We start from the raw sequence: 27,264 nt of genomic DNA, 5'->3' as shown, positions 1-27,264 counted from the left end.
CACCGTCCTTCGAAGTATGAAGAGAGGGCTGCAGTGTTTTTTTTGATTTGGGGAATTTCAATCATTTTCATTTCTTGTCAATTAAAAATTCATAGTTACTGCTGCTGGTATTGAAAGGAAAAGAAAAAAAACCTGAACACTTAGGGGAAACTGGAGCAGATTACCCAAAGAGGTTGTGGGGTCTCATCTGGAGGTACTCAGAAGCCATCTGGATGCAATCCTGAGTAACTCTCTAGGGAAAAGCTCTAGGGAACCCTTCTTGAGCAGGGTTGCACCAGATGATCTCCAGTGGTCCTTTCCAACCTTACCCATTCTGTGATTCTGTGAAACACCCCTTGCCTCTATGAAAGCTACCCACCCACCTTTTTCTTCCAGCCTGCTCCACACACACTGCACTCAGTCTCTTCAGTGAGGTGACAGGAGCACAGGGGTCACTGCACTGGGGTCCCTTCGCTGGCAGCAGCCCCTTTGTGGTCACACCTCTCGGCCCTCACTCCAGCAGCCACTTCAGCCCTGGTCCCTGCCCAGGCTAAGCTCAAAAATGCTGATCCTTCTTTCTCAGGATGCTGAGGAGCAACAGGGTGAGCTGTGTGGGAAATGACAGCTTCACAGGGCTGAGCTCTGTGCGCCTGCTCTCTCTGTATGACAACCAGATCACCACCGTGGCGCCCGGCTCCTTCGACACGCTGCATTCGCTCTCCACGCTGTGAGTCATGCTCGTCTTTTACCATAACCACATTTGCATCTCTGACCTTTGGGGGGCATTTCCCTCATTACTTTGATGAGTGATTTCACAGCACTTAGTAAAGTTCAGGGATAAAAGCATTTCATAGAGGCAGTTTTGAGAAATTCTGTTTTCTGCACCATCTTGGGCACATGAAGAGTATGTTTTCATGGTGCTCTTTGATAAAGCGTTAGGCTGTTTCCAGAAGTGTCTAAGAATGCAGAAAAAACATCCTGTTCACACCCCTCATGAAAGCCCACTTATCTAAACCAGGGTAGAAGTCCACATTTTGCGTAGGCAGCACACAGCTGGTTAGATATTGTCTGTCCTTCTGCCCTGTGACACCCAGTTACTAGCTTCAATTTCCTTGGCCTGCTGAAAATCTTAATTCATATGTGTTTTATAAGGAAGCTTCAGTCTCATTTTCTATAAAAAGAAGCATCCTTTTTTTAATTTAAATGTGATGTGATTTAAGGGAATTTAAAAGAGTAAGCAAAGTGCCACTCAGTTTCATGAAGAAATGCTGGTTGTAGGTAGCATCATTCAGGAAAATACTTAATCCCCCTTTTACAAGGAAAGTGACACTTTGCCCCCAGTTGCTAATTTTGCATATTAAGGGTGACATGTTTATAAATAATGGAGTTGTCAATATGTTTGTGCTGAAATAAGGAGATGCCAAAAGTACTGTGGCTTTTAGAAGTAAATTCATTTTTGTAACTGGCATGTAATCAGCTTAGCTGTCACTTCAGAACGGAAATTTATTCTCTGGAGCAAATAAAAGATGGAAATCTTGAGATGATAAATGAATGGAATGCCTGTTGTCAGGTTAAAGCTAATAATGTAAAGTAATCAGCCTCCATCTCTATATGGAATTATTGCATTATTGGTACAGGGTGGCTTGACATGAAGTCAGGTCTTGGACAGTTTTAAATTATTTCTAAACAAGTTGTATCAAGATTTACCACACAGAGCCTAAATTACACCTTTCACCTATGGTTTGCACACATTATTGTTTGAAAACAGTGTTTAAAGTAAATTTTTTTGAAAATAGAAGTATAATCCTTGGGATGAAAGGATGGTGTCATCTGAGATAAACTTTCCTGTGGTTCTCAGAAACCTCTTGGCCAATCCCTTCAACTGCAACTGCCACCTGGCATGGCTTGGAGACTGGCTAAGGAAGAAACGCATTGTGACAGGGAACCCTCGCTGCCAGAAACCCTACTTCCTCAAGGAGATTCCCATCCAGGATGTGGCAATTCAGGATTTTACATGTGATGATGGTAAGGAAATTAATTTTTGAACCTTTTATAATTTCAGCTTTCCTATAGATAGCTGCGTGAATCCCACAGATCCCAAAGTACTGCACTTTAAAGCCCTTCCTGCTCAGTTTCTATGTCAGTTTAAAAATTTTCCATTTGATTTTGGATGATCAGCAAGCATGGGCTGTTGTATATATACCCTCAAAAGTTTTCCTTGCCTATCTTCAGTACTGTAATTAACAATTTAGAAATAGTATAAAATAAAATTGATCAAATGTTGTTGTACAGATGAGAATATTTTCAAACACCAAGGCTTGAATCAAGCACACTTTCAGGTTACTTGATCAAATAACATGACATGTTATAGCTTGTGGCTTCATTAACTCTTAATTAAAAGAGATGCTGCTATCTTGCATCTCTCACACATACTTCCATTTACTGCATTACTGGTTTGTCAATTTTCAAGGCTGTATATTTTTTTTGAAAGACTTGTTTTAATACTTTTCTAAGTTTATTGACTTTAATTTTAGGATTTAGTCTTTAATGATTTTTTTTCATATAATAGCATTCTTACCTAGTAAAACAGCATTGTGCTAAGTAAAGCATCACCTGAAATGTAAATTCTTGGAATGATGTTTTACATAGATTATTACATTTTTCTTCCTTACCTTGAGATATTGTAATGCTGTTTGACTTGAAGAAAATTCAGGTTGACTTGAAGAAAATTCAGGTGGGCTATTGCTGCTAATACTGAGGATACATTTATTAGCAATCTTAGCATCTGTTTGTTTTTATTAACCAGGAAATGATGACAATAGCTGTTCGCCCCTGGCCCGCTGCCCTGCAGAATGTACTTGTCTGGACACAGTAGTTCGCTGCAGCAACAAAGGTCTGAAAGCTTTGCCTAAAGGCATCCCAAAAGATGTGACTGAACTGTAAGTGGCATGCTTTTTTTCACTTTTATGAAAATTATTGTCAGATTTTTATTGTCAGTGTCAAGAATGAGGGGAAAAGAAAATGAAGAGTTGAATTTAGTAGATGAGTTGAAATTTGTTAATCCACTGCTTTATAAAGACTTTCACATTATCTTGAGAAACTGGAGTCAAGTTTGAATTAGCAATGCTTTGTAAGTCCCAAACCACTCTTAAGAACTATCTTTAGTTAAAGCTTTAAAAATATATGTGGATAAAATTGTAATCACTCTCAGATTTTATATCCCCAGCACTGAACCATTGTATAATTGTGTGGATATCATGTTACAATGGGTTAAATTAAGGGCAACAGTGAATCTGATTAATCTCTGGTCATTGTTTAGAAAGGAATGAAGTTCAATTACATGAAAAAGGAAAAACAATAACATGAATGTGTTCTCATAATGAACGTGTTTTTTATACCTCTTATTCAATACTTTTTACCTCTAAATTAAGCACCTTAATCCTCTAAATCAGTGGCCTTCATCTGTGTCAAGGAGTTAAATACACCTAGACAATGGCTTTATGGTACTAATGGGGTGAAGTAGGAAAGCTGCTCTCCTGGATCTGTTGCATATCTAATAAGAGAGTCTTGTGAGTAAAGTGGCTTCTGGTGTCTGTCTTGGCCACAGTGGTCATAAAGCAGTCGAGTTTAAAATCTCTGTCAACAGGAGGAAAAGTGCCAGCAAAACTTCAACTCTGAATATGAGAGGAGACTTCAGGCTGCTCAGGGAGCTAGTAAGGTGTCCATGGAAGGTACTGAGGTGCATCAGTGCTGGTCAGTTTTTGAGCACCACCTGTTAAGAGCTAAAGAGCAAGCAATTAGAAAATGTCAGAAGCCAAGCAGGTGAGGGAAAAGGCCAGCTCAGCCAAGCAGGGATGTTCTGGAGCTAAGGGAAAAATAAGAAGTGTACATCCAATGGGTGACATGGGGGGAATATAGAGGTGCTGCTTATTGCTGTAGGAAGAGAATTGGCCCAGTTAGAGCTGAAGCTGGCCAGTACTGCTGGGGACAATAGAAAGAGCTTTTTAAAATATCTTAATAGCAAAAGGCAGCCCAAAAATAACACTGGTCCATTTTTCCGTGAATATGGTCACCTCACAAGCAGGGACATAGACAAAGCAGAGATATTTACTGCTTTCTTCACTTAGGTCTTCAACACCAGTGATCAGCCCTGAGGGTCCCAATGCCCTGAGCTGAAGTACCATGACTGTGAGAATGATTAACACCCAACCAACCCCAAACTTGCACAGGACTTGCTGCTTCTTCTGGCTTTCTCTAAGTCTGTGGGGCCTGATGAAATTAATCCAAAAATACTCAAAAATATGGCTGATGCCATTACAAGGCCTCTCTAAATGATTTCTATCTGTTCTTGGTAATTTAGAGAAGTCCCAGTCAACTGGAAGCTGGCAAAAAGTCCCAGTTTTTGAGAAGGGCAAGAGGGTTGACTCTGGTAACTATAAACCAGTCACTTTCACATCAGTGTGAAGTAAAATTATGCCAAAAAAAGGTTCTTCTTCAGAGGGTGGTCAGGCACTGGAGCAGGCTCTCCAGAGCAGTGGTCACAGCACCAAGCCTACCAGAGTCCAACAAGTGTTTGGACAATGCTTTCAGGCACATGGTGTTATTCTAGGGGCTGTCCTGAGCAGAGCCAGGAGCTGGACTCCATCCTGAGGTGTATTAGGGAAAAATGTAACCAGCAAAGGTCAAAGGAAGTGATTCTCCTTCACTGTTCAACCCTTGTGAGGCCAGTTCCGGAGTATTGTGTTCAGTTCTGTTCTCCACAGTTCAAGAAAGACAAGGAGTTACTGGAGAGGGTCCAATGGAGGCAAAAGAGGTGATGAAGGTCTGAGAATCTCTCCTCAGGCAAGGAGGGACTGTGAGAGCTGGGCCTGGGTAGTCTGGAGAACACTGAGAGGGGATCCCATCAATAGATACAAATATCTCAAAGGCTGGTGCCAACAGGATGGTGCCCAGCAACAGGACAAGGACTAATGGCCATAAAATAAGGCACAAGAAGCTGCACCTCAACATGAGGAAGAGCTTCTTTACATTTAGGGTGTGACAGCACTGGAAAAGGGTGCCCAGGGAGGTTGTGGAGTCTTATCTGCAGACATTCAGAATCCACCAGGATGTGTTCCTGTGTGACCTGCTCTAGGTAACCCTGCCTTGTCAGGGGGTTTGGACTGGATTATCTCCAAAGGTCCCATGCAATGATTCTGTGATCCTTCCAGCTGAGGATATTCTATGACGCAGAGATTATGATAGTTTCGTGATATTGCAAAAATACTGGTTTCAATAGAATGTCTTCTTTTTCACATCGGCAGTTTTATAAAATCTGGGCTATTTTATCAACCTATTGAAACATTTTTTCTATGAGAAAAATTGTTAAGATTGCATTTTATGAAAGATACTATTTGAATATGCAGGTGGACAATAACAGACAGAAAAAAAGAGCTTGCTACCTTAGGTATTGTTTGAAGTTATTACCTGAATAAACTGCTCATAACACCATACAGATAAACTTAATGCATTATGAAAGGGAAAATATGAACCTTAAAATTTAGATATTAGTTTGTTTTGATTCTTGATCAAATAGGTCACAATATTGAAAGAAATCCAAATTATTTGCAGGAAAAAAGATGTTGGTTTTTGTTACATATGGCAGGTATTTAATAATGTTTCATAATGGCTGGTTAATGTAGTGCTTTTCCAGAAAACATCATAAATATGTTTCATAAGTAACTGAAAAATTCTACTGTTTTACGGTTTGGTATTATATAGAATATTCTGAGATGCCCACTATTAGTCTGGTGCTTAGTAGCATCTAGAAGTCTTTAGCCATCGATAAATTGAAATTATTAAGATCTCAAATTAGCACACAGGTATAGGTATATAAACCTGCAACTTCATTATGTTTTGTTTGGTGGTTTATTTTATTTTTCCTCAAAGAGAGGATGACTTTCTTGAATACAGTTTGGTATAAATGCAGTTTGGCAATATAAGGTCATCAATGCAATGTAAAGCAAAGCAGCTAAAGAGAGATGCTTATGGAATTGCAAGTGGACCCCTGTGACTGAAAATTCATTTGTTTCCACTTTTGTATGCTTTAGTGTCTAAGCATGCAATTCAGCATATTTTTCAAAAGAATAATGGAGGTGGTTCCTGTTAACAGTTGCACACTGATTGATTCTTCTTGCTCATTAGCATGCATTTCTCTTCTAAGATGTACTCTTCATGTGTTTTATAAAATATCTTAATAGTTGCTTCTTTTGAACAAGAAGGAATTTTTATCAGGCAAGTGGATACTTGTAGTACTTCAGTTCTAATGAAGCTTAGTAATATAACCTAATGTATCTGTTGATAAAAGAATGTCCTCAGAATACTTACTTCATCAAAAATTTTAAAAGTTGGGATTTTAATAATTAATTGCATAAGCCCATGCTCTATTCACCATCATTACCATAGTATAAGGTTTTTTGAGACACATTTTGGATTTGGCAAGCAGCCCTAGAAAGTCATAGTCCAAAGGAAAAAAATGAAGAAAGAAAGACAGCCTTTTGATTAGATGAAGATATTTTTTTGTGACATTGAACTGTGTTTCAGCTCATCCATTTAGTCAAGACTGAAGTTTCCAAAGATGCTGCAGCATACGTAAAAATATTAAGCTCAAAATAAAACTAAAACTGTCTCTATCAAAGACTGCTCTTAGCTCAGACATGTTGCAAGTATTTGGATGGCAAAAATATCTTCTTTGTATAGGGATAATGAGGGTGTAGTTTCCACTTGGGTTCCAGGAAACATAAGTAATACCACTATCAGCAAAGTCATTTTCCCCAGCTGAGAAACCTTTAATCTTCTTGCCACTATCTGCTTCACTTCAAACCATCAGGTAAATTCAGCAGTTCCTATAATCTCTGAACTACTTGCCCTGGTTACATGAAGAACCCCTGTACTTGTACTTTGTTATGTCTGGCTGCACACTGGAAGCTTTTTAGGCAAGGCTTGTTACCTTCCTCTGCCTGTACTGCCGGTGCCGCTGCAGTTTGAGAGCTCTGAACCCATTAACTCTAAGGATGAGAAGGTCTCTTATTGAGAGTTATGAGCGTGGAAGAAGAGTGAGCAGTATAATACAGGAGCTGTGAACCTACTGAGAGGGGGAAAAAAATCTGACTTTTGTAGTGAAGGGTAATTGATTGCTGTCTTCAGTCACTAACATACTTCACAGGAGTAGGACTGTAGCATGGTGTACTGATGTATCATGAAATTTACAGGGATAAATTAAGAAAGGTGACCTGAACCATAGGCATGACAAATGACTTTGCTGTTAGAGATAAAACTAGACCTTGCTGTTTGCAGTGTAAAGGACTACCTGTACAATGCTCTAGTCTGTTTCTTCTTATGATATCTAAAAATCCACACTTAATGTGATTTGCAGAAGTTAGATTTACCTTTTCTCTGTAGGTGTGTGGGAAATGGAGATGATAAAGACCTCATTTTGCAGTCATTTTGAAATAATAGAAAATATAATGCAAGAGATATTTTTATTGTGTTACTTCATGCAGTTACTTCATAGCATTTGGATCTTAGGCTACAAATCCTCAGTTGTGTCTCTAAAAACCAAAATTTGTAAGCAAGTTTTCTTATAAAATGGAAGAGTATGCATTCATTTGATATTAACTTTACGGTTGGATTCTGAGATTAGTGGATGAAGATGCTCCTATTTTAATGAAATACATAATGCTCTTTGTTTTGTTTTTCTGATTTAGTTATTTGGATGGAAATCAGTTTACCCTAGTTCCAAAAGAGCTTTCCAACTACAAGCATTTGACACTCATGTAAGTAGTTTAAAGCAGTGTTCTCTACTGGAAGTAAAAGCAAAACAAAATTTATTATAGTTACTTATACTTTTTTAGTATTTATTATACTTTATTATACTTACTCAATTATACCTGAATTTATTTCTAAGAAAAAGCCTGTAAAATGTATCGTATCTTTCAGAAAATACCCAAACATTTTTTGTAAGTGAGGATATTTTATTCTACTTATCACATGGTACATATAATATACTCAGTCACCTTTTATGAGCATCGATATTTTATTCCAGTGATTACATCACAAAATAGCAAAGCAAAAATTATAGTTGAGCTCAAAAGAGACATAGAATCTTTTAAATTCATGGTAATTGTTTCTCCCACAGTATATGGTTTTCATGACCCAAGGGGAGAGCTTGTCTAAAATGCCTTGCTGGCAACTCAATTGCTGACTCACTATGTGATTTTAGGCAAAACTCTAGTTGCTCTAAAATTTATTACCTCCACCTCATGGATGATTTGAATATGATTTCTGTACCTTTTAAGTGTACAGCAAGGAAAAACAGGAAGACTATATATGCAAATGCCTGTAATTCCAGCTGTAATTCCATGGTCTTTGTTAGGAGTATAAAAATTTATACCATCTGAGGCTGAAATGTGTTACAACCTGAAAGCAGTTTGTGGTTTCATTATAATCAGAATGAAAAGTGAGGGGAGAAACCAAATCCCTTAAATTTCATTTTTCACTGGGTTTAGAACAATTCAAAAACAAGAACTTGATTTCCTTTATTTACCTCATGTTAGACAAAAGAAGTCACAGTCACATATTTTTTAAAACCCATACTTTTTGTATTTTTCAAATAATATCATGAAAAAAAACCCTTGCAGTCTATCCTATGTAGAACTTGTAGGAAATCTTCGTGAATAGTTTAGGGAAGTTATGAATTCATGAATGGTGAATAGAATGCAAATGAGTATTAACAGTCTCCATTTATGAGACCTGCAGGGCACATTTTTTTAAAGTCTTCTGTACATTTACTCATACTGCTGTTATGTAGTTGAAAATGTTCCTCAGCTGTGTTTGGAAAAAGAAACCACTGTACATAATCCTGTGGTCAAAAAATAGAATTACATACAACTCTCCTGAGTTCCAGATTAACAAAGAAAGTTGTTTATTTTTATCTTTTTCCTTCTCTTTTGAATGCATTTGTCTGTTATAGTTGCCTAATATGCTTATTATGAGTCAGTCATCTTAATGCTTTCATGAAAATTTCAAGTGGGGAAATATGTATATTGCATACGTATTCAACAGTGCTCTTAAGTTAATATATCAAGGTTCCCTCTAAAAAAAAGGGTAGTATTTCACCACAAAATACATGAAACAATACTGAAATAGTCAACATAAAAAGAGAAGTAAAGCACAATATGAGAATAAAGAACAGACAGTATTCACATTTAATCAGCATCTTTGAAGCTACCAGCATACCACTACAGCTTCCATCATAATTGTGTTTAAGATTTTATTCATTAGAATTTTGAACAAAGAAATTAAGGCTTTTGCTGTAAATCTAAGTTCTTTATGATAATAGCTCTGGGCTTTGATGTCTTCATCATGTAAATGTTAAGTAGAGTATTAAATGATATTTACTTAGGTATCATGAGGGACATGACTAGAATGACTTCCACTTTAAAACGTTACTTTCATTTTTGTGCTTGAGTTGATGAAGTATTGCATTATTAACTTGGTAGCATGATGAGCATTGCTATTGTATTAGAATGCATTGCACTGCTTTTTCATCTGTGTTGAAATGGAAAAGCTTTTTATTCATCAAGCTAAACGCTTGCTGGGCTTGTATATGGCATGTGAAAATAAAAACAGGTGCTGCTTTGAATAGTTATATCAATGATAATACTACTTCTACTAATGACAATGTGTCTGTTTAACTTACAGTGTTTTGGGACTGGGGCAGTCATTTTAAGGTCTGAATTTCTGAATTTATTTTTTAGAGATTTAAGTAACAACAGAATCAGCACTCTTTCTAATCAGAGCTTCAGCAACATGACTCAGCTGCTCACCTTGTAAGTTTAAACATGTAACAGTGACTCTTTGGAAGCATTACAGTGGGGTTTGTGTCTTGGAAAGAAAGGGTGTTTAGGTGACATTAAAACTTGCTTGGTTTGGAGGCTGTAAAATAACTTGTTTCCTAACTAGCTATGTGTGCAAAAGCTGCTTTTGGTCATGCTCTGCATAGTTTACTGAATAACTGATTCACTTGCTGACAGCATTTTGTATATTTTCAGAATTCTCAGTTACAACCGCCTAAGATGTATTCCTGCACGGACTTTTGATGGGTTGAAATCACTCAGGTTGTTGTAAGTATTTTTTTTAATCATTGCTATTTTCCACAATTTTAATTTGTGTACAGAAGAGAACAGAACCATAAGAAGTTAGCAGATTATAAAATCTATCAAATATTTCAGAAGTGATAATTATGTAGCCTTAAAAATCTAAGACATGCAGTTTTTACTTTTCTCATTTTTAATGGTAGCTGTATTTCTTTTCTTGTGTTATGTTCTTCCTTGTTAGAAGCACTAAAGTCTAGCAAAAATGCCATATGCATAAATTCCTTCAGTATATATCAGGGGGGTTTGCAGTTGAATTTTGAATATTTTTATTGCAACAGTAAATTTCTTTGTCTTGTTTTATTTAATGTAGGAGTATTTCCAAAGCCATAATGTCATTATTAAGTATTTAAAATCAATTTTAAATTGATTTTTTGGTTGCAAGAAGATTTTCCATTTTACCACTAGGAAAAACATAGTTGACAGGGCACCAAATGGACACAGGAAAATAAAGAACAGTCTCATTTACAGTTTTAATTTGTCATTAAGAAGAAAGCCTGCAAAAATTCCTTTTCAAAAGTCCACAGCAGAACATGTAATTTTTGCCTCCATGTAGGTCATTTATAACCATTTAAATACTTGCTTGGATTAAATACCTAAAGCATGGCATTATCCAACTGTGTTTTCATAACTTCAGTTATTCAATAACAATATGGATCATTTCAAGAACTGTAATTCTGTATGTGTTAGATATTCATGTAAATGAATTAATTTATAGAAAAGGAGAGATACTTTTCACAGACCGAACCACAGAATGAGCTGACTTGGGAGTGACCCACAAGGATCATTGGTCCAACTCCTGGCCCTGCACAGCATCATCCCCAAGAGTCACACCATGTGCCTGAGAGCATTGCCCAAATGCTTCTTGAGCTCCATCAGACTTGGTGCTGTGACCCCTGGGGAGCCTGTTCCAGTGCCCAACCACCTTCTGGTGGTTGAGTGAAGAATCTTTTCCTAGTAACCAATCTAAACCTCCCCTAACACAGCTTCATTCCCTCGGGTGCTGTCGCTGGTCACCAGACAGAAGAGATCAGTGCTTGCCCCTTCTTTTTCCCTCAAGAAGAATTTACAGACGGCAACGAGGTCTCCCCTCAATCTCCTCCAGGCTGAACAGACCAAGTGACCTCAGTCCCTGTTCATACAGCTTCCTCTGAAGGCCCTTCACAGCACCATTAGTTTTCTTTGGACAACCTGTATTAGCTTCTTATCTTTCTTATCTTATCTTTCTTCTGCTGTGGCACCCAAAATTGCAATATTCAAGGTGAGGCTGCCCCAGCTCAGAGCAGAGCAGGACAATCCCTCCCTTGCCCAGCTGGCCATGCTGTGCCTGATGCCCCCCAGGACAGGGCTGCCCCTCCTGGCTGCCAGGGCACTGCTGGCTCATGTTCAACTTCCCTCTGACCAGGATGCCCAGATGCCTTTCCTGGCACTGCTTTCCAGCATCTCATTCCTCAGTTTGAACCTACATCCAGGATTGCCCCATGCCAGGTGCAGAATCCAGCAACTGCCCTTGATAAACTTCATGTGGTTGGTGAAACCAGCAGGTTTTCTACAAAAGAAATCCCAGTAGTGATGCTTAATGAGGTCTTTAATTTTGTACCTCTATATCAAATTTGGACAAAAATGTTAATACTTTTATTAACAGTCAATGTCTGTATGTTCTATGAATCCATGAAAGATTAAAAAGATCATATGAACATAATTAATGGAAATTTCAGGGAGATGCTGAAAAATCCAAAACTCTTTTGCTATCTGCTATCTCTAAATCAAATTGTTACTTTGCATAACTGTGCCTACTTTTATCAACTTTTATTTTTAAATTTTAAAATAATTACAGTATTTCTATTTCTTATGAAAACCCAGGATGAAAAAAATCAAATGACAAGTAGGCTGCCAGTTAGAGTTTACCAAAAAAAAAAAAAACATGAACATGAACAGTTGGAAACACTGAGGAACTGGAAGAAAAAAATAAAAAAATATGTGAAAAGATGAAAACTGTTGAAAGAAGATGAAATATTTGCCAAGTTAACCTGATGGTTTTTTATGCATTGATATTATTGTGTTTCTTCTCTCTTTAAGGTCTTTACATGGCAATGATATTTCTGTTGTTCCTGAAGGAGCCTTTAATGATCTTTCAGCATTATCACACCTGTGAGTATTTAGCTTGTATACTGTATTTTTGGTTTTTTTTGTTATGCTTAGCCAATTTCATAGAGCCAAACAAAGATATAATGCAAAGTTCTCTGGAAGAAGCTCGTGCTTGTGTAGAGGATGGCCACTGGCCAGAGAGCAGCTCAGCAGAGAAACCCTGGGCTTGCTGCTTGGGCTGCAAGTTGAACTTGTCTGCCCCGTGTCCTTATGGCAATGAAGGCTAAAGACACTCTGGGCTGAATTTGAAAGTGAGCAGCCAGGGGATTGAGAATACTGCTCACTCCTTTCTGCTTGGCCCTCCAAGAGCCACATCTGGACCATATGTCCAGTTTCTCCAGTGCAAAGCAGATCTTTATCAGCTACAGCAAATCCAGCAGAGGGGCAAGCAGGGTTGGGAGGTGGCCTGGTTGTGTGAGCTGTAAGGAGAAGCTACAGGAACTGTGCTTCTCCAGCCTGAAGAAGGGGAAGCCAAGGAAAGACCTAAAACTCTTCAAGCCTCTAAGGATTACAGCAATGATGGAGACTCAGAGGTGAAGAGTAGAGCATCAAAACCTGCACCAGTTGAACATAATGAAAAATTCTTCACTGTGAGGATGATTCAGCCAGGTTGCCCAAAGAAGCAGGAGAATCTCCATCCCTGGAGATTTTCAGAGCTCAGATGGAAACAGCCCTGAGCAACCCTGACTACCAAGGTAGCCCTGCTTTGTGCAGGAGGTGAGAAATGGACGAAAATTATTCTATGATTCGCTGTCAGCATCTTGTTGACACTAAACACATCACATCTGATTTCAGAACATAATTTGAGACAATAGTTTTCCAGTTTTTAATTTTCATTGGGAACCTAAATCAGAACAAGCTACCTTCTGCAAGCCTCGTGGTGTTTTTGGATAATTAGGACTTTGAGGAGTATGTTAACTAGTGCCTTTAGATATCTGGGGGCTTAACTTTCTGAACAGCAGCAGTTGTGAAAAACTTAATTATCTGTTTCTCATTCAGTATTGTCCATTTACATTTAGCTCTCAGAAATTTCATTCTGATTAAGCTTTCAGTCATTGATAATACATTCAAATGCTACTATTAAACCAATTTATCTGCATGAAATATCAGTAAAAATTGGATAGATTTGATTGTTGCTGTTGCTGAAAACAACTGTTTTCTTAATGGATACCAGTTATCCTTTTTAATGTTTTGATTTTAGCAGAACAATTGTGTTAGTTCAGGTTGACATCCCCTTTTGCAAATACAGAATGGACAAATTCTAGGTATTTCTGCTTGCGTGGGAAGTTCCCGTGTTACTAAATCTCCTTTTTTAATTGCTCTGACTTAAGCCTGACTGAAAAATATGCATATTTTCTTGAGTACAGCTTGAATGTATTAAAAAGTTAAAATGAGAGGGCTTTCTGCTCAGTGGGGCAGAAAAGAGTGTTTCAGCTCTGGTGGTTCCTACTGCCTTTGCTTGCCAAAGACTTTCTTGTATCTCTGGAAGACCCACTGATTCAAAGCTGTGGAAAGTATTGAAACATCTGGAGAAGAGGAAGTTCTAATACAGCCATCTGATAGTGTTTGCACATGTTGAGATTATCTGTTAAAAGACCATGATTACTGTATTTCTTGAAAGGAACATGAGTACATCTTTACAGAATAGCACAAGGCTTCAATCCTCCAAATTAACTACACAATGTCTCATTGTTTTCAGAGTTTTAAGAGATTTCCAGTTTATAGCAGAGAAAATAAACACTTAAAAATCTGTTACAGAAATTAATTCTGAAGATCTCTAGCTAATTTTTTTTTAATTAAAAAAATCACAAGGATCCTTATTTAAAGAAATGGATTTACTTTCATAATGAAGCAATTCTTATGTAACTACCACAAAGCTAGGATAATGTGGTTTTATTTACTTATGCAGCAGAAAACTCTTACAGAATTCTGCACATAGTTGGGAGTTCAGTGAGACAGCTCCAAAGAGGAAATAATTAAATCCAATTTGGAAGCTTAGAAACAGATGGTTTGTACCAGTCTGAGAGCCATAAACTGAAAAGGAGAAATATCACGGCAGAATTCTGTGGAATTTTCTTGACTGCTTCAAGAGAAATACTTTATTCTTGTTATCTTGGTAAATTGCCCAGGATCAGTTTCACTCTGCTGTTGCAGCTGATCTTCACCGTTACAAACCAACAGTGAAACAGATCTAGTTGGTATTAGCTCACCAAAGTTCACACATAATTCTGTTAAGTGTATCTACATTTCTGGGCTATGTTTCTACTAAAACTATCACTTCTTGATCTAGAACCCAAATCCAAACAGTAGTGCTGTAACAGGTATTTTTGTTGTGGGAGAGCAGGTTTGTGTTCTGAATGGTTTTTGCCATTTTCTGGCTTCTTTTTTAAAAAGCAGCCATTTAAAACTTGATTCCCTCTTTACTTGTCTTTTTTCCATAGGGCTATTGGTGCAAATCCTCTTTATTGTGATTGTAATATGCAGTGGCTGTCTGACTGGGTAAAATCAGAATACAAAGAACCTGGTATTGCACGTTGCGCTGGTCCTGGAGAAATGGCAGATAAACTTCTTCTCACAACTCCTTCTAAGAAATTTACTTGCCAAGGTACTGTTGTTGTTTTTTTTTTTCTCTTCAAAGTGTCAATTTTTAATTTTTACAAATAGTTGAGCTGTAAATTATGAGTCTTTTGTACTCAAAATACATTTATTACAGCATCTTAACTCAGCCTTTTCACTTATACTTAAGGATATAGCCATTGGTTCCATTTAGGAAATGTATTTATTTTAAACATTTTAATTCCTATCTCTTTTAAAATAGAGAAAAAAGTCTTTGGACTTGCAGTACAGTATTCCTCAAGATGTACGTAGTACATCAAATACAGGATGTACACAGGTACTTTGTACTGCCTCTGTTATGAATAGAGTCTAAACATCTACACTTTCCTCAGCATTTTTCCTGTAAGTTGTTCACCATAAAAACTGTAAATACATCAGCAATCTTTGCAGTCTGCTATTAAATGTATAATATATCTCTGATATTTCAGAAGAAAGCACAAACCAAGCCAGACCAAAACCAAACGAAGATATAAAGGTAGAAAAAGGAATGTGATAACCACTCTAGAGGTCTTGATCTGAAATGTTTTAAACAGGCAGTGTCTCAGGGCATTTAACTCCATGTTGGTACCAGTGTTGCTGGCATTTACATGGCAACTTATATTATTGTCTGTTAATTCCTGGGTTCATTTTCTGAATTGTGCTATTACTTTTTAGAAAAGTACCATTTTCTTACATCAAGTAAGGACTTGGTTTGTCTACTGTTAAATCTTTCTCTATTCCACTGATTTATCCCCTCTTAAATATTCTGAAAACAGAGAAAGCTTCTACTGTCACTTCATTTTTTGTAGTCCTGATTTAAAAACATTGAAAATTAAAATTAAATCCAATTAAAAAAAAAACCCTGTTCTAATATTTGTAAGCCATTACTAAGCTCATGGTGATTTCTGAGGCATCAGATGAATATGATCTTTAGTCTTTTAGAAGTTACTTATTCTCAGTGTCTAGGTAATCTTGAAGCTGTTTTGACTTATTCATCATTTAATGTATCTTCAAAGGTGAACTTTATCCCTTTGTCATTTTGTTCTTAAAAAAGCAAAGCAGTGGGACTTTGTCAGAATTTGTCTTATCCAAAGTTGTTCTTTACTTCATATTTAATCTATTTAGTCTTTTCTCTTTAGACTTCCTGTCAAAAAACCTTTTTTTTTTAAATACCACTGGAAGCCATCTTGTTACTTGTGATGCCAGTGAATTTTTTTTACCTCCTAATCCCTCTTGAAGCAGTACATCTCTGAGGTCATGGATGGTTCATTGCATATGACACTCATCTGTTGCAAAATCTCTTAGCCTCATTTTGGATAGGACATTTGCTGGCCCATCTGATCATTCTTTACCAGTGTCCACTGAACCATATTGCAGATATGCTTTTATTGCACACTGGCATAGGGACAAGTGCAGGAATATTTGCATGGATATTTGCATGGATATGAGGAACCTGTTTAATTGTTTTCTAGCTTTGTCAGTTTTACAAACTGTATCACATCAGTCTACAATCATTGTTATATTTCTGTCAGATAATCCAGAAATTATATCTTATTCCCTCTTACCCATCCAGAAAGATCCTTTATATGATTGTGCAGGGTAAGAGCTGTGTATTTGTTTCACTTCCAAGAGTGGAGATCTGGTGTTATGGATACCTTTGAAAGAAAGTAATTTTCCTGCCACTGTCCTATGAAGATGCTCATAATTACAGATTGCAAATCAGCAGCTTTTCAATGACATGATGGCCCTATAAGGCATTTTGAGTCTGTTGCTTAAAGATAAGTAATTTTGTCTTTTGTTTAAAAGTGAACTGCTGAATAATAGAAATTAGGAAGATGTTGTGTTCCTATTAGAACCAAAATTTTTGCCTATGAAGAAAAGGGCTGTTTTCAGAATATCTGTTGATGGTCTGCTGCTGTATATGTATTTACAGGAAAAGAGTAATGTGTAATTCCCTCTTACCACTATCTGTGGATTCAATTGATAATGAATTAGGTGCTTGAATTTTACCTACATAGTGAATAGTTCCCAGTGAAAATAGCATTTCATATTGAAGTCTCATCTGAGTCATAAAGCTCAGAAAAATCACTTTACCTTACTCTAATTTTGTGAATTCTTTTACTGCAGGAATCATCCATTAATATTTTCTCCTTCCAGTTATTTTCCTACATTTGTGGGTGGGTTTTTTCTTTCCTTTTTTTAATGTGGCCTCTAACAGCTTCTCAATATTTTACCTCCTTATCATCCTTGCCCTGCTTCTAGAGATTCCAGGGCCTTGTGGTTTTCTGATACCAGGTAAGGTTATAAGTAGATCTGGAATGGGTGATCTGCTTAAGAACCTTCTGACCTTCCTTTTGTGTACCTCAAGCAGACTTGTTCCTAAGACACGCATGCCTACTGTTTGTTTCCCCTGTGATGAATTTACAGATGATTTTTCATGATACATCATTTAGTATATTGTGTGAGCAGGTTTTTTATTTCAAAAGTCTGGGTTTAAAATCTGAGTTATCTAACTGAAATTATTACTTCCATTGCATTGTACTAAAATTGGTGATTTCATTAGCAGTGTAAATACTGCTTTAGAGGCCCTATGCAAGAGAGGAGTCAAAAAATGTGAGAGCTCAAAGCTTTTCTTGCAACAAGTTTCTTTAGAAGCTGGTTTGAGAGGGTTTGTGTCATGGTTTTTCTTAAAACAGCTACGTGTATATATCTATGTCAATAAAATACTGTTAGTTTTTCTTGGTTTACAAAAGAATTTTTTTTCTCAGGGCTTACTCAAGAACATAGATGTCTACAATTTGAAAAATTAAACTAGCCAAAAGGTTATGAACCAAATTCTTTTTCACATACAAGTCTTTTAAGAGATGCAAGCAGGAAGAATAAAGGGAAAGTATAGTGAAAATGAAAATAGGTTCCAAAATACCTTTTTTTTTTTTATTTTTATTTTTAGGCTGAAGAATGATAAATCATTTATATTACTTTATATTGCTTTATATTGCATACTACATATACATTCATTTGAAATAAATAAAGTACAAAATCTGATAATGTTGCTTACTCTCTTTTTGAGACTTAGGTTCTCATTTTCTGTCTCTGTTTTAAGAAGTGAAATTTAGAGTGCTAATCCATTTGGGAACAAAAGCTTAGTTATTGAATGTTTTTTAATTTGTGCCAATTAATTAGCATTTTATTGTATGAAAAGTTGAAAAGAGGATATAATATTCAGAATAAATAGAAGGAAGGATTGACTCCCAAGGTACAGCACAGTATTACAAATTTTTGTGCCTCTTTCACTTAATTTTTTTAACAGAACCTCTTAATATAGTCAATAATCAGCAATAGTCCAGAGTACAGTCAGGACTTTCTAGATGTTGATTCTATGATTTTTTTTTCAACTTTTCTACCTCTTCTGTGCACTGATCTAACAGATACTTTGGCCAGGTATAGATTTCTCTTTCAAAATAATGTAATGAAGAGAAAAAAACCAATGGTCTTTATAGATTATGGTTTTGGCAGTAAGCACCTCATCACATATTACTGTGTTCTGCTTGCAAGCTGTGACACAGAAGGATACCAGCAACTGCAGATTGAAAAAAAAAATTAAAAGGTCACCCACTCTTTATCTAACACTCCCTGCTGGATCCTTACAATCATATGGCTTCCTTCCAGGCCAGCTCCTTTACAATTAATGTGAGGTTAATTTGCGAAGAAAATTAAGAAAGTTAAGCAATCTAAGTTTAAAAATAGAATAAATCCCTCTATCTAAGAAAAGCCCTTTTAGCTTTGAAAACTCTGCAGTTTGGCTCATTTTATGTAAAACCTGTTACAGAGCAATCATGCATTTGCCCTAGTAGGCCCCAGGAGTTTGGGATTTTTTTCCCATTTAGAAGAAATCACTGTTTGTTCCTTCAAATGTGCAGTTCATCTGTGGATAACTGGAGCTTTTTTTAGTAGGAGAAATCTGAATCAAACTGAAGGCAGTATTGTCATCAGGCCATAGAGCTGGGGATAGAGAATGTATCTTCATTCTCTTAATTGGCATTTGACAAAGTCACCCATTTTCTCTTACAGTAATCAAACTTCACAAAAATTATGAAAATTAGTCATTATTCATACACAGGTGTTTTCTAACTTCTAACAAGTAAGCAGTGATTTCTTCAGTTGTTTGACATTAAAAAAAAAAAAAAACAGAAAAAACAAACAAAAAAAAACCACCCTGAAAAAGATGGTTCCTGACTTGAAAATTCACCATGAAATGGTTATGAAACCAGGAAACTACAGAGAAAGAAAACCTACAAAGTATCTGTATAACAGAGATAAGATTTGTGTAAATCAAAGCTCAAGTCTGGGTTCTGAAACTTAGGGTTTTGTCGATTTCTGTTTCTGATTTCTTTCATTATAATCATTAACAGAAGAAGCTAGACTGCAAGCATGGATTGCACTCTTCACTTGCACATAGGTTTGAGGCACAGTCTACATGGTTTGTGTGCTCAACTAACACAGTAATGCACAGAACTGTGGCTGACCCATAAGGAAGAAAGACACAGTATAGAGCTATTTATGGTGAGACAATGCAATTTACATTACAGTTTGCAAATGTTCAAGGAATTTACAGTAATTTTACCTTTTCATTTTGCCATCTATGTGATCCTGCAGATAGAAAATATGTTAAAGCAGAAATGCATTTAAAGAAATGTTCTCAGTAACACCATCATGAGACAGATTGAAAATTGTGATAGCCCACTTTCTCACTGGCAATTCCTGCTCCATAACAAAACAAAAGTTGAAATTGTGTTCTTCATTTTTTTAATACAAAGGAAACGTAATTATCATGCATCAGAACAGCTTTCAGAGGATAGGAATATGGGAATCACTTTGGTGTCAGCTACTTAACAAAAACTAAGAAGTGGTACTTTAACCAAAAATCCAATCCTATATTTACCTGGTTGCATCAGAAGAATGAAGGATAGTTCAGCATTTCATTAATATAGAAACACCATAAAGTCTAAAATAAAAATTTTAAAATTTAAAGCAACGTCTAAGGTAGATCCTGTCCAATGTAAATTAATAGTTACTTGTTTCTGACTATCCAATTTATATTTTTAAGGGCCTGTGGATGTTAATATTCTTGCAAAGTGTAATCCCTGTTTATCAAATCCATGTAAAAATGATGGAACCTGCAATAATGATCCCGTTGACTTCTACAGATGTACATGCCCATATGGTTTCAAGGTAGGTACTGCATGAAGAGGAAAAAAACTCACTGAAATGTAAGCTCATCCTTAAAAACCTTTAAGTATTCCCTTTGTCTCCCTTCCACTGGTGTGTGTATTTTCTTCTTACATTATAATTGTTGTTCTCTGTGTAGGGTCAAGACTGTGATATTCCCATTCATGCTTGCATTAGTAACCCGTGCCAACATGGTGGAACTTGTCATTTGAAAGAAGGAGAAAAGGATGGTTTCTGGTAGGTTTTTTAATTTTAATAGCAGGATGGAAAACTACTGAGATTTTTATGGTAAACTAATGGTGTTAATCTTTAGGTATGCTGGTAAGAGCAACACAAAGGCAGATTTTAGCACTTTGGGTGTTTTCAGAACATGTTGCCATCCTTGGAAAGCTTCTAGAGCTTTGAATCTGTTAAAAACAGTAACAAATGACTGTGATTTGTTGAGGCATATCAGGTCAAGACATCATAGTATTGACTCCATTATGTTAATTAATAGCTAGCTAGATCCCTGCTGAAAAAATCTCATAATTCATCTGTTGTTGTGTGTATTACTTCAACAGACAGCATGTAAATGATAAAATGCAAATCCCAGTGAAACAGAAAATTAATGATTCATTTGAAACTCACTATGCCAGCAGATAAACATGCTGTGAGCATTTTTAATCTTGAGTTATTTAATCATACAGTACAATTACTCCAGATGTACTTCATGAATTATGAAATACAGTTCTTTAGCATTCTTACGTGAGATTATTAGTCATTTAATAATCTACACCTCAAGCTTGTTAGAAATGACACTTCCAAAAGATACAATTCATTATCCTGCAATTCGTTATGACATTATTCTTACTTTTAATCCAAATTCTGCCCAAGGATTAAATGGTTTTCTATTAAAAATTAAGTGTATACATCTTAATACTATGCCTAAAGAATTTAAATTGACATAGTCACGCCTCAGAATTTGATCTTTTTCATTTATTTTTTTGAACACTACATATTTTGAAAATCAAAGCAATCTCAAAGTGAAAGCTTCAGAAATTATAGGTAGTGCAAATTACATGAAAATGTATGTGTAGTCATGTTTGAATGACTTTTACATTACCTATCTATTTTGATTTATTTGTTTTGCAGAAACATGATTAAAAGCAAAAAAATAAATTACTGCTTTGTAGAATTTATGCAGGCTTTGGCTTTTTATATGAATGCATGTACATTAAAAAGAGTTTTATATTGGTGCATTTAACTGAATGATTGTGGAAAACGACTATTACATACTAATCGCTGATTCCACAATATTTTCCATGTATTTACCCTTAAAAAACCAAAAGGATTACTTTCCATAAGAAATCTAATCTTACAATGTAAATGAAGAATGCTTTTCAAAAGGAATGATTTAATTTAGCAGGATCCTTAAATTAAAGACTAAGATATGGCTTTAGAAGCATTTTTCTGTCATTTAAAATAAAAAAACTACTTTGTAATTGTTTGATAAAAGGGCTTTTACATTATATCAACCATGTTCTGTTGTGGAATATTATAATTCTAATGTAATTCTATTAATTACAGAACTCCTTGTCTGGACTCCTCACCTAAAATGTCCATGTGGTTATTTGGTTTTCTGTTTTACAGGTGTACTTGTGCAGACGGATTTGAAGGTGAAAACTGTGAAGTAAATGTTGATGACTGTGAAGACAATGACTGTGAAAACAATTCTACTTGTGTGGATGGAATTAATAACTATACTTGCCTTTGTCCACCTGAATATACAGGTAGGAGTATAAGAGAAAGCATGGGTAATTCAAGAATTCCTAGCAGAAGAGTAATATTTTCCACTTTGCAGGTAGCTGCTCTACAACTGACTTAACACCAGGTGTCCCTCCATATTTTTCTCCTGTATGGTTTGTAGTCTAAATTAGATTTAATGTCCACTCATTAATTCCTTTTTTAGTTTTGAAATTGTAGCATTTTTATATTTAAAAGGTCATTCAAATTGTGCCCCTCCTTACTGTTTGCCTAGACACCCCAGTGGAGGACCTCTGTAGCTGTAGAAATCTGAAAAATATTCTGCTTTTCTCCTTAATCCTCATTTTACTACAAAGAATTTGTCTGTGCCATTGTGGAACTGTGTTTGGCACCCCTGGATGCTGTTCTGTACTCCACCAGAAATATTAATACCGAGTGTGATGCTTCCTGCACAAAATAAAAAGACAAGTGTCTATTGTTTCTGTCAGTTGGCAGGCAAACCAAAGCACTTCTTTTCTTTGTGACAGAGGATCTCTTGCTTGCTCTCATGGTCTCTGTGGAAATGGAGGATAGTTGGAACAGCAGCATGGAGGGAGTAGGATCTATTGTTTGCATTGATAATTTTTATAGGACTTCTAATTAGACCAACCTATTTTCTATTAGATAGTTGACCATTAGAAGAACATAGAGTTTAAATTCAATATGATTTGAAATGCATAAAAAAGAAACGTAACATCCACCATAGTTTGGGGATTAATTCTTCTCTGTCATCCAATATTTTTACTTTAATCGATCAAAGTTGAGCTCTGGGAAGCTGTAAGGAGAGGTAAATGCAATAATTAATTTCATTTATTGAAAAGCCAGCTAACTCCTTTCTCATCCAAAATGTTTCCATCACTAGTTCTACAGACAGCTGGATTGCTTCCCTGTTTTCAGGTATTCAAATTTAAAGTCAGTATTTAAATATTGGGAAATTTAAAGTCAGTATTTAAATATTGGGAATGCATAATGAGGGAAGATGGTAAAACACAAGTATAAGAAATACAACTTCATACTCTAATAGAGGTATTCATCCAGTACTTATTCAGGGTGAATTTTTGGTAGAAATTCCCCTATGCAGGATAAGCTACAATATCTAAACCAACACAAAAGCCAAAAATCTATTTAACAATACGTGGATGATCCATATGTGGAAGGACAGACATAATCTTGTAAGAGAAAATACTGTTTTGCCAAGTACCAATACCTAAATACCTAAGTGCAATTGACAGTTCAAGCCTTGGAAAGGAGCAGGTAACAGCCTCAGTAAGTAGGAACAGCAGTTCTGCTATAGTTAATATTTCAGGTATAGGTGAGTCCAGTTCAGCTCCCCTGGGATCAGTTGCTGTCTCCTTTAAGAATGGGGTCAGGTATTCTCCTGTGTAGGCTGGAAGAGGGCAGAGCAAAGTCACATCAATCCAGTGTTGCTCTTCAGTGGCTTCATGCTGAGAGGTTTCATATCCCTATCACATAGGAGATAGTTCACTTGCAAGTGCATTCTTCCTCTGCAGCTTTGCAGGTGTTTTTACCTGTGTTGCTCATTTCTACATTTTCAGCCTTACTTTGGGTGCCTTTAATTGTTAGAGTCTGGTAGTTGGATCCACAGGATGCCATGGGAAGGACTGCTTTTATTAACTATCCATGAAGTGGATACAAAGGATTGTCTATATGTCCTAGGCTAAAACTTTGATTAAGTGTTCCTGTTGCATTTTTGGAGTATTGTAAGTGAAATGTAAATTTTTAATTTACAGTTGAAATAAAAATTGATGCATTTCTCTATATACCTCTATGGATAGAGAAAAAAGGAGAGAATAAACATTGATAAATTTTTACATGTTTGTATTGCAGTTGTACTTCTTTAATCATAATACAAGACAATGCATTTTTAAAATTTGTTTCATATCTGTGCATAATTTTACTATAATCATAAAATGAGGTTTATAGATACAATGCCTGCTCATAATATCTACTGAAGTCAGTAAGACACGAGAGTAGGTGAGAGCCTTCTCACCAGCTCTGAAAGAAATCAAAAAAATCTATTTCTAATCAGCAAGTTTAAGCCTCCAGTTAAAAAATGTTGAGAATTTACAATAGCTCATCAGACTTTTTTCACACATTTTTAAAAAAATATGCTTTTCTTTTAAATGCATCACCAGAGCCTCAACTCTTTTTGTATTAATTGCAGCAAAAATTAAGGTTTTCCATTACACAGAGGAAAGTACAGAATTCTACAATATACTGTCTATCATACAAAGCATCTAAGTACAGGACATAATGCGTGAGATCTTAAGTGATTTTTGAAATTAGTTATAAGTGAAAATGTGAAACATTGAGCTAGCCAAGGGGTCACATCTGTCATCCATGGTCTTACATAATAACCTTCAGTATTAAGAATTAGACTGAAAGCAGTCTGGGCACATAAGGATCTCAAAAGGGTAATGTTCTTAGTATAAAGTAAGAGGCTTTATACTAGAGAAAAATAAAAGTTCTACAACTGTGCAGTTGCCTCAAGTGTGTATGAGGTATCAAATAATTTGTAGAACTTTTATTTTTCTCAGGCCTTTAACCTGAGGTGAAGGATAAATAACAGAATCCCAGTAAAGTATGTATACAGTGATTTTCATGGGGAACTTAGTAAACATTGTTGGATTGTGATATTTGTTCTAGCAGATTAAAATCATATATGCATATTTCTAGTGTTTGCTTTTTATGAAAGGATTTTTCACTAAATGAATTCATGTATTAGCTGGTCAAAAGTAGCTTAACAATCAGGAAAACAGGCTATATATTCATATTCAGTATATATAAAGATTTTTTAATTCAGAGGTATTGATCTCTAGTTCAGAAAGTCCCTGAGCCTCTAAGTGGCACATACTAGGAAAATATTACTGTAGGCTTGTCCTGTCCTCTTTTAATTAGGTTGACAATGCCCTCAATTGTCCTTGTTCAACATGTCACAGCATACATGTACTCAACCTGGAATTGCACCAGCCCAGAATATTTTCCTTGGTGAATGATTACCTGCAAATATGCTTTACATTTCAGCAGCACAGTATAAGGAAGAAAGCAGCTGAATGTGCTGGTATGAAATGTAAATCGTTCTTCTATAAAGCCTTATTTTTATGTGGAGGGTTTGTTAGAATCCAAAATGGACTGTAAAGAATGTTGCAGTGTAAAACCTAACAGCCTCTTTTTAACTTTTCTAACAATCCCTTGAAAATCGACACTTCTCAACTATAATGTGTTGAGAAAAACACAAGCAATTAGAAAGCTTATTTTGTTGTTGCATAAGAATCAGGAATCTGTTTTGCTCTGCCTCAGTTAAGTTTTACAGCAACCACCACAGCTACAGGTGGAAAGACAAAGAATGGTATTTGCACTATAATATGAGCTTTCTTAAGATCACAGACTGTAACTGTGACACAACAGTAAGCAAATGGAATCAACAGATATTCAGAGTTTCTGATGAAACCTGGAGAAATAAAACATTTAAAATACTTCAGTATGTCCTGCACTCTTTAATCTTGCTATTCTCTTAACATTACCATCTCCTTTATTTTAACCCCAGTCTAGTAGACTTCAGGTCATTTTATGTACATTCTATAGATTACAGATAATCATTTCTCTTGCTCATTGTTGTCAGTCATTAGATCACAGAACTAACTGATCCAGAAGTAAAACTTCTCTTACACCACTGGTGGCATGTACTTCTTACCTTTCTGTTTGTTTTGTTCTGCTGGAGGTGAGACTTTGAAGCTTGCTTTGTTTGCTATATCAACCTCTCTGCTGCTATAGTTGTGCATTAGCTTGATGTGCTATGCTGTTGTATTACAATGTAAAAAGTCTCTTGTCTCTTCTGTCTTTGTCACTGCAAGCTGCTAATCTGAATGAAGTGGAAAAAGGTCAGTTGTCTTTTAAACCTATTTTCACTTACCTTGGTTTCTCACTTTCCTTTTCTTAAAGGTGCATGGATTTCAGTTATTAGAAATTACTAAATTGTATATAGATATAACTTAGAAAGCTCACTGCAAATCCTGAAATTAGGCACTTGGCTGTTGCTGTGCATACATGGCAAAAGAATGTTGTCAAAGATGCAGATCACTGTGCAGGGGTACTTTAATACTGCATTCAATGTCTTTTTTCAGATGTATTAAAAACTTGTACAGACATTGATATAGGACTGAAAAAAACCTTACATTATTGTGTTCTGAAATCCTTATTCTCACCTTAAAGCCATCCTTTGGCTCCATGCTAATGTATTCTCTGTCTTACAGCACTGTTCTGCTTTAATATTTTCAATAGATTGTGTTACTAGAAAATATGCTGGAGTATCAAATGGCAATCATCTTGCTCCTCATTTCTGTGGCTTCTTTTTTGCTGTAAATATCTAAAGAAATTGAAATGACCATATTAATCTGGGGCTATGGTAGAAGAAAGGTAATATAGAAGAGATTTATGATACTAACTTTGGGTGTTTGATTTTTAATTTTATTTAAGTTTCTGCTTAGCACCTATCACACATTAACAGAGATAAACCATCTTCTCTGCAATCTCATCATATATATAACCTGAGATCTACCATAAAAAATGGCAGCATATTTATAAAGTTGCATATTTAGTTTTAAAAGCAAATGAATAATATTGTGGTATGCTTGCCATTAATTTGATAAATATCTTTTCAGTTCCTGAAGCAATATAATATTTTATATATCGTAATAAAAATATGTTCATTATCCATGAAATTACATGTTGAGCAAGACTGCAGTTATATAATCTATGTTGCCTAATAACATCTATGTTGATTAATTTGATTAATTTAGATATCTGATTCATAATTCCTGTAACTTAAACTCATAGTGTAAATTTTCTCTGTAACTGAGGCAGAGTATGAGACATTTTCAGAAAATTATTCCAGCAACAGGTTTTCCATGCTTAAACTGTCTTCCATTTAGACATGTTCCTGTATTTGCATTTTATTACTCATCTGGACAGCAAAAGTAGCCTGCTGTTTTTCTTGTTTATTATCAAGTGTGAACTGTAACATATTAAAATTACTGATTATAAGAAGAACAAACTCCTCACAAACAAATGATCAAACATCCAGGGGATGTGAACGTAGTTTGGCTCCAAGACTAAGCAGATGTGTATGTGATACATGTTTATATTATCGTGCCAGCTGAACATGGAAGCTATTGATAGTCTACAGGGTGCCTGGACGGATCAATCAGTTTTATCATGCAAGACATCTTTTGAGTTGTGACAGTATTAGGGGGAAAAAGGGGATCATTTCAAGTAATTATCTCAGTTTATGCAAGCCTTAGACACAACCTTCTTGCCA

At 35.9% G+C, this 27,264-nt stretch overlaps 1 protein-coding gene across 10 annotated transcripts in view; it reads left to right on the top strand.

Annotated features, from left to right (window-relative positions):
* SLIT2 (slit guidance ligand 2) overlaps positions 1–27,264 on the top strand; it is a 260,841-nt gene that overhangs the window by 206,299 nt on the left and 27,278 nt on the right. For 7 of the 10 annotated variants that reach the window (XM_077177664.1, XM_077177662.1, XM_077177661.1 and 4 more), the window contains 12 exons: positions 563–706; positions 1,838–2,004; positions 2,786–2,918; positions 7,725–7,793; positions 9,777–9,848; positions 10,071–10,142; positions 12,252–12,323; positions 14,762–14,925; positions 20,023–20,147; positions 20,284–20,381; positions 21,774–21,913; positions 25,802–25,828. In XM_077177664.1, coding sequence (XP_077033779.1) covers positions 563–706; positions 1,838–2,004; positions 2,786–2,918; positions 7,725–7,793; positions 9,777–9,848; positions 10,071–10,142; positions 12,252–12,323; positions 14,762–14,925; positions 20,023–20,147; positions 20,284–20,381; positions 21,774–21,913; positions 25,802–25,828 — 1,283 coding nt within the window. The remainder of the gene's footprint in view (positions 1–562; positions 707–1,837; positions 2,005–2,785; positions 2,919–7,724; positions 7,794–9,776; positions 9,849–10,070; positions 10,143–12,251; positions 12,324–14,761; positions 14,926–20,022; positions 20,148–20,283; positions 20,382–21,773; positions 21,914–25,801; positions 25,829–27,264) is intronic. The other 3 variants (XM_054633202.2, XM_077177665.1, XM_077177663.1) reach the window with 1 other exon arrangement.

Source organism: Agelaius phoeniceus, chromosome 4, assembly GCF_051311805.1.
Source record: "Agelaius phoeniceus isolate bAgePho1 chromosome 4, bAgePho1.hap1, whole genome shotgun sequence".
Taxonomy (NCBI): Eukaryota; Metazoa; Chordata; class Aves; order Passeriformes; family Icteridae; genus Agelaius; species Agelaius phoeniceus.
Note: the sequence above shows the minus strand (reverse complement) of the source record. Positions and strands in the feature narration are given on the sequence as shown.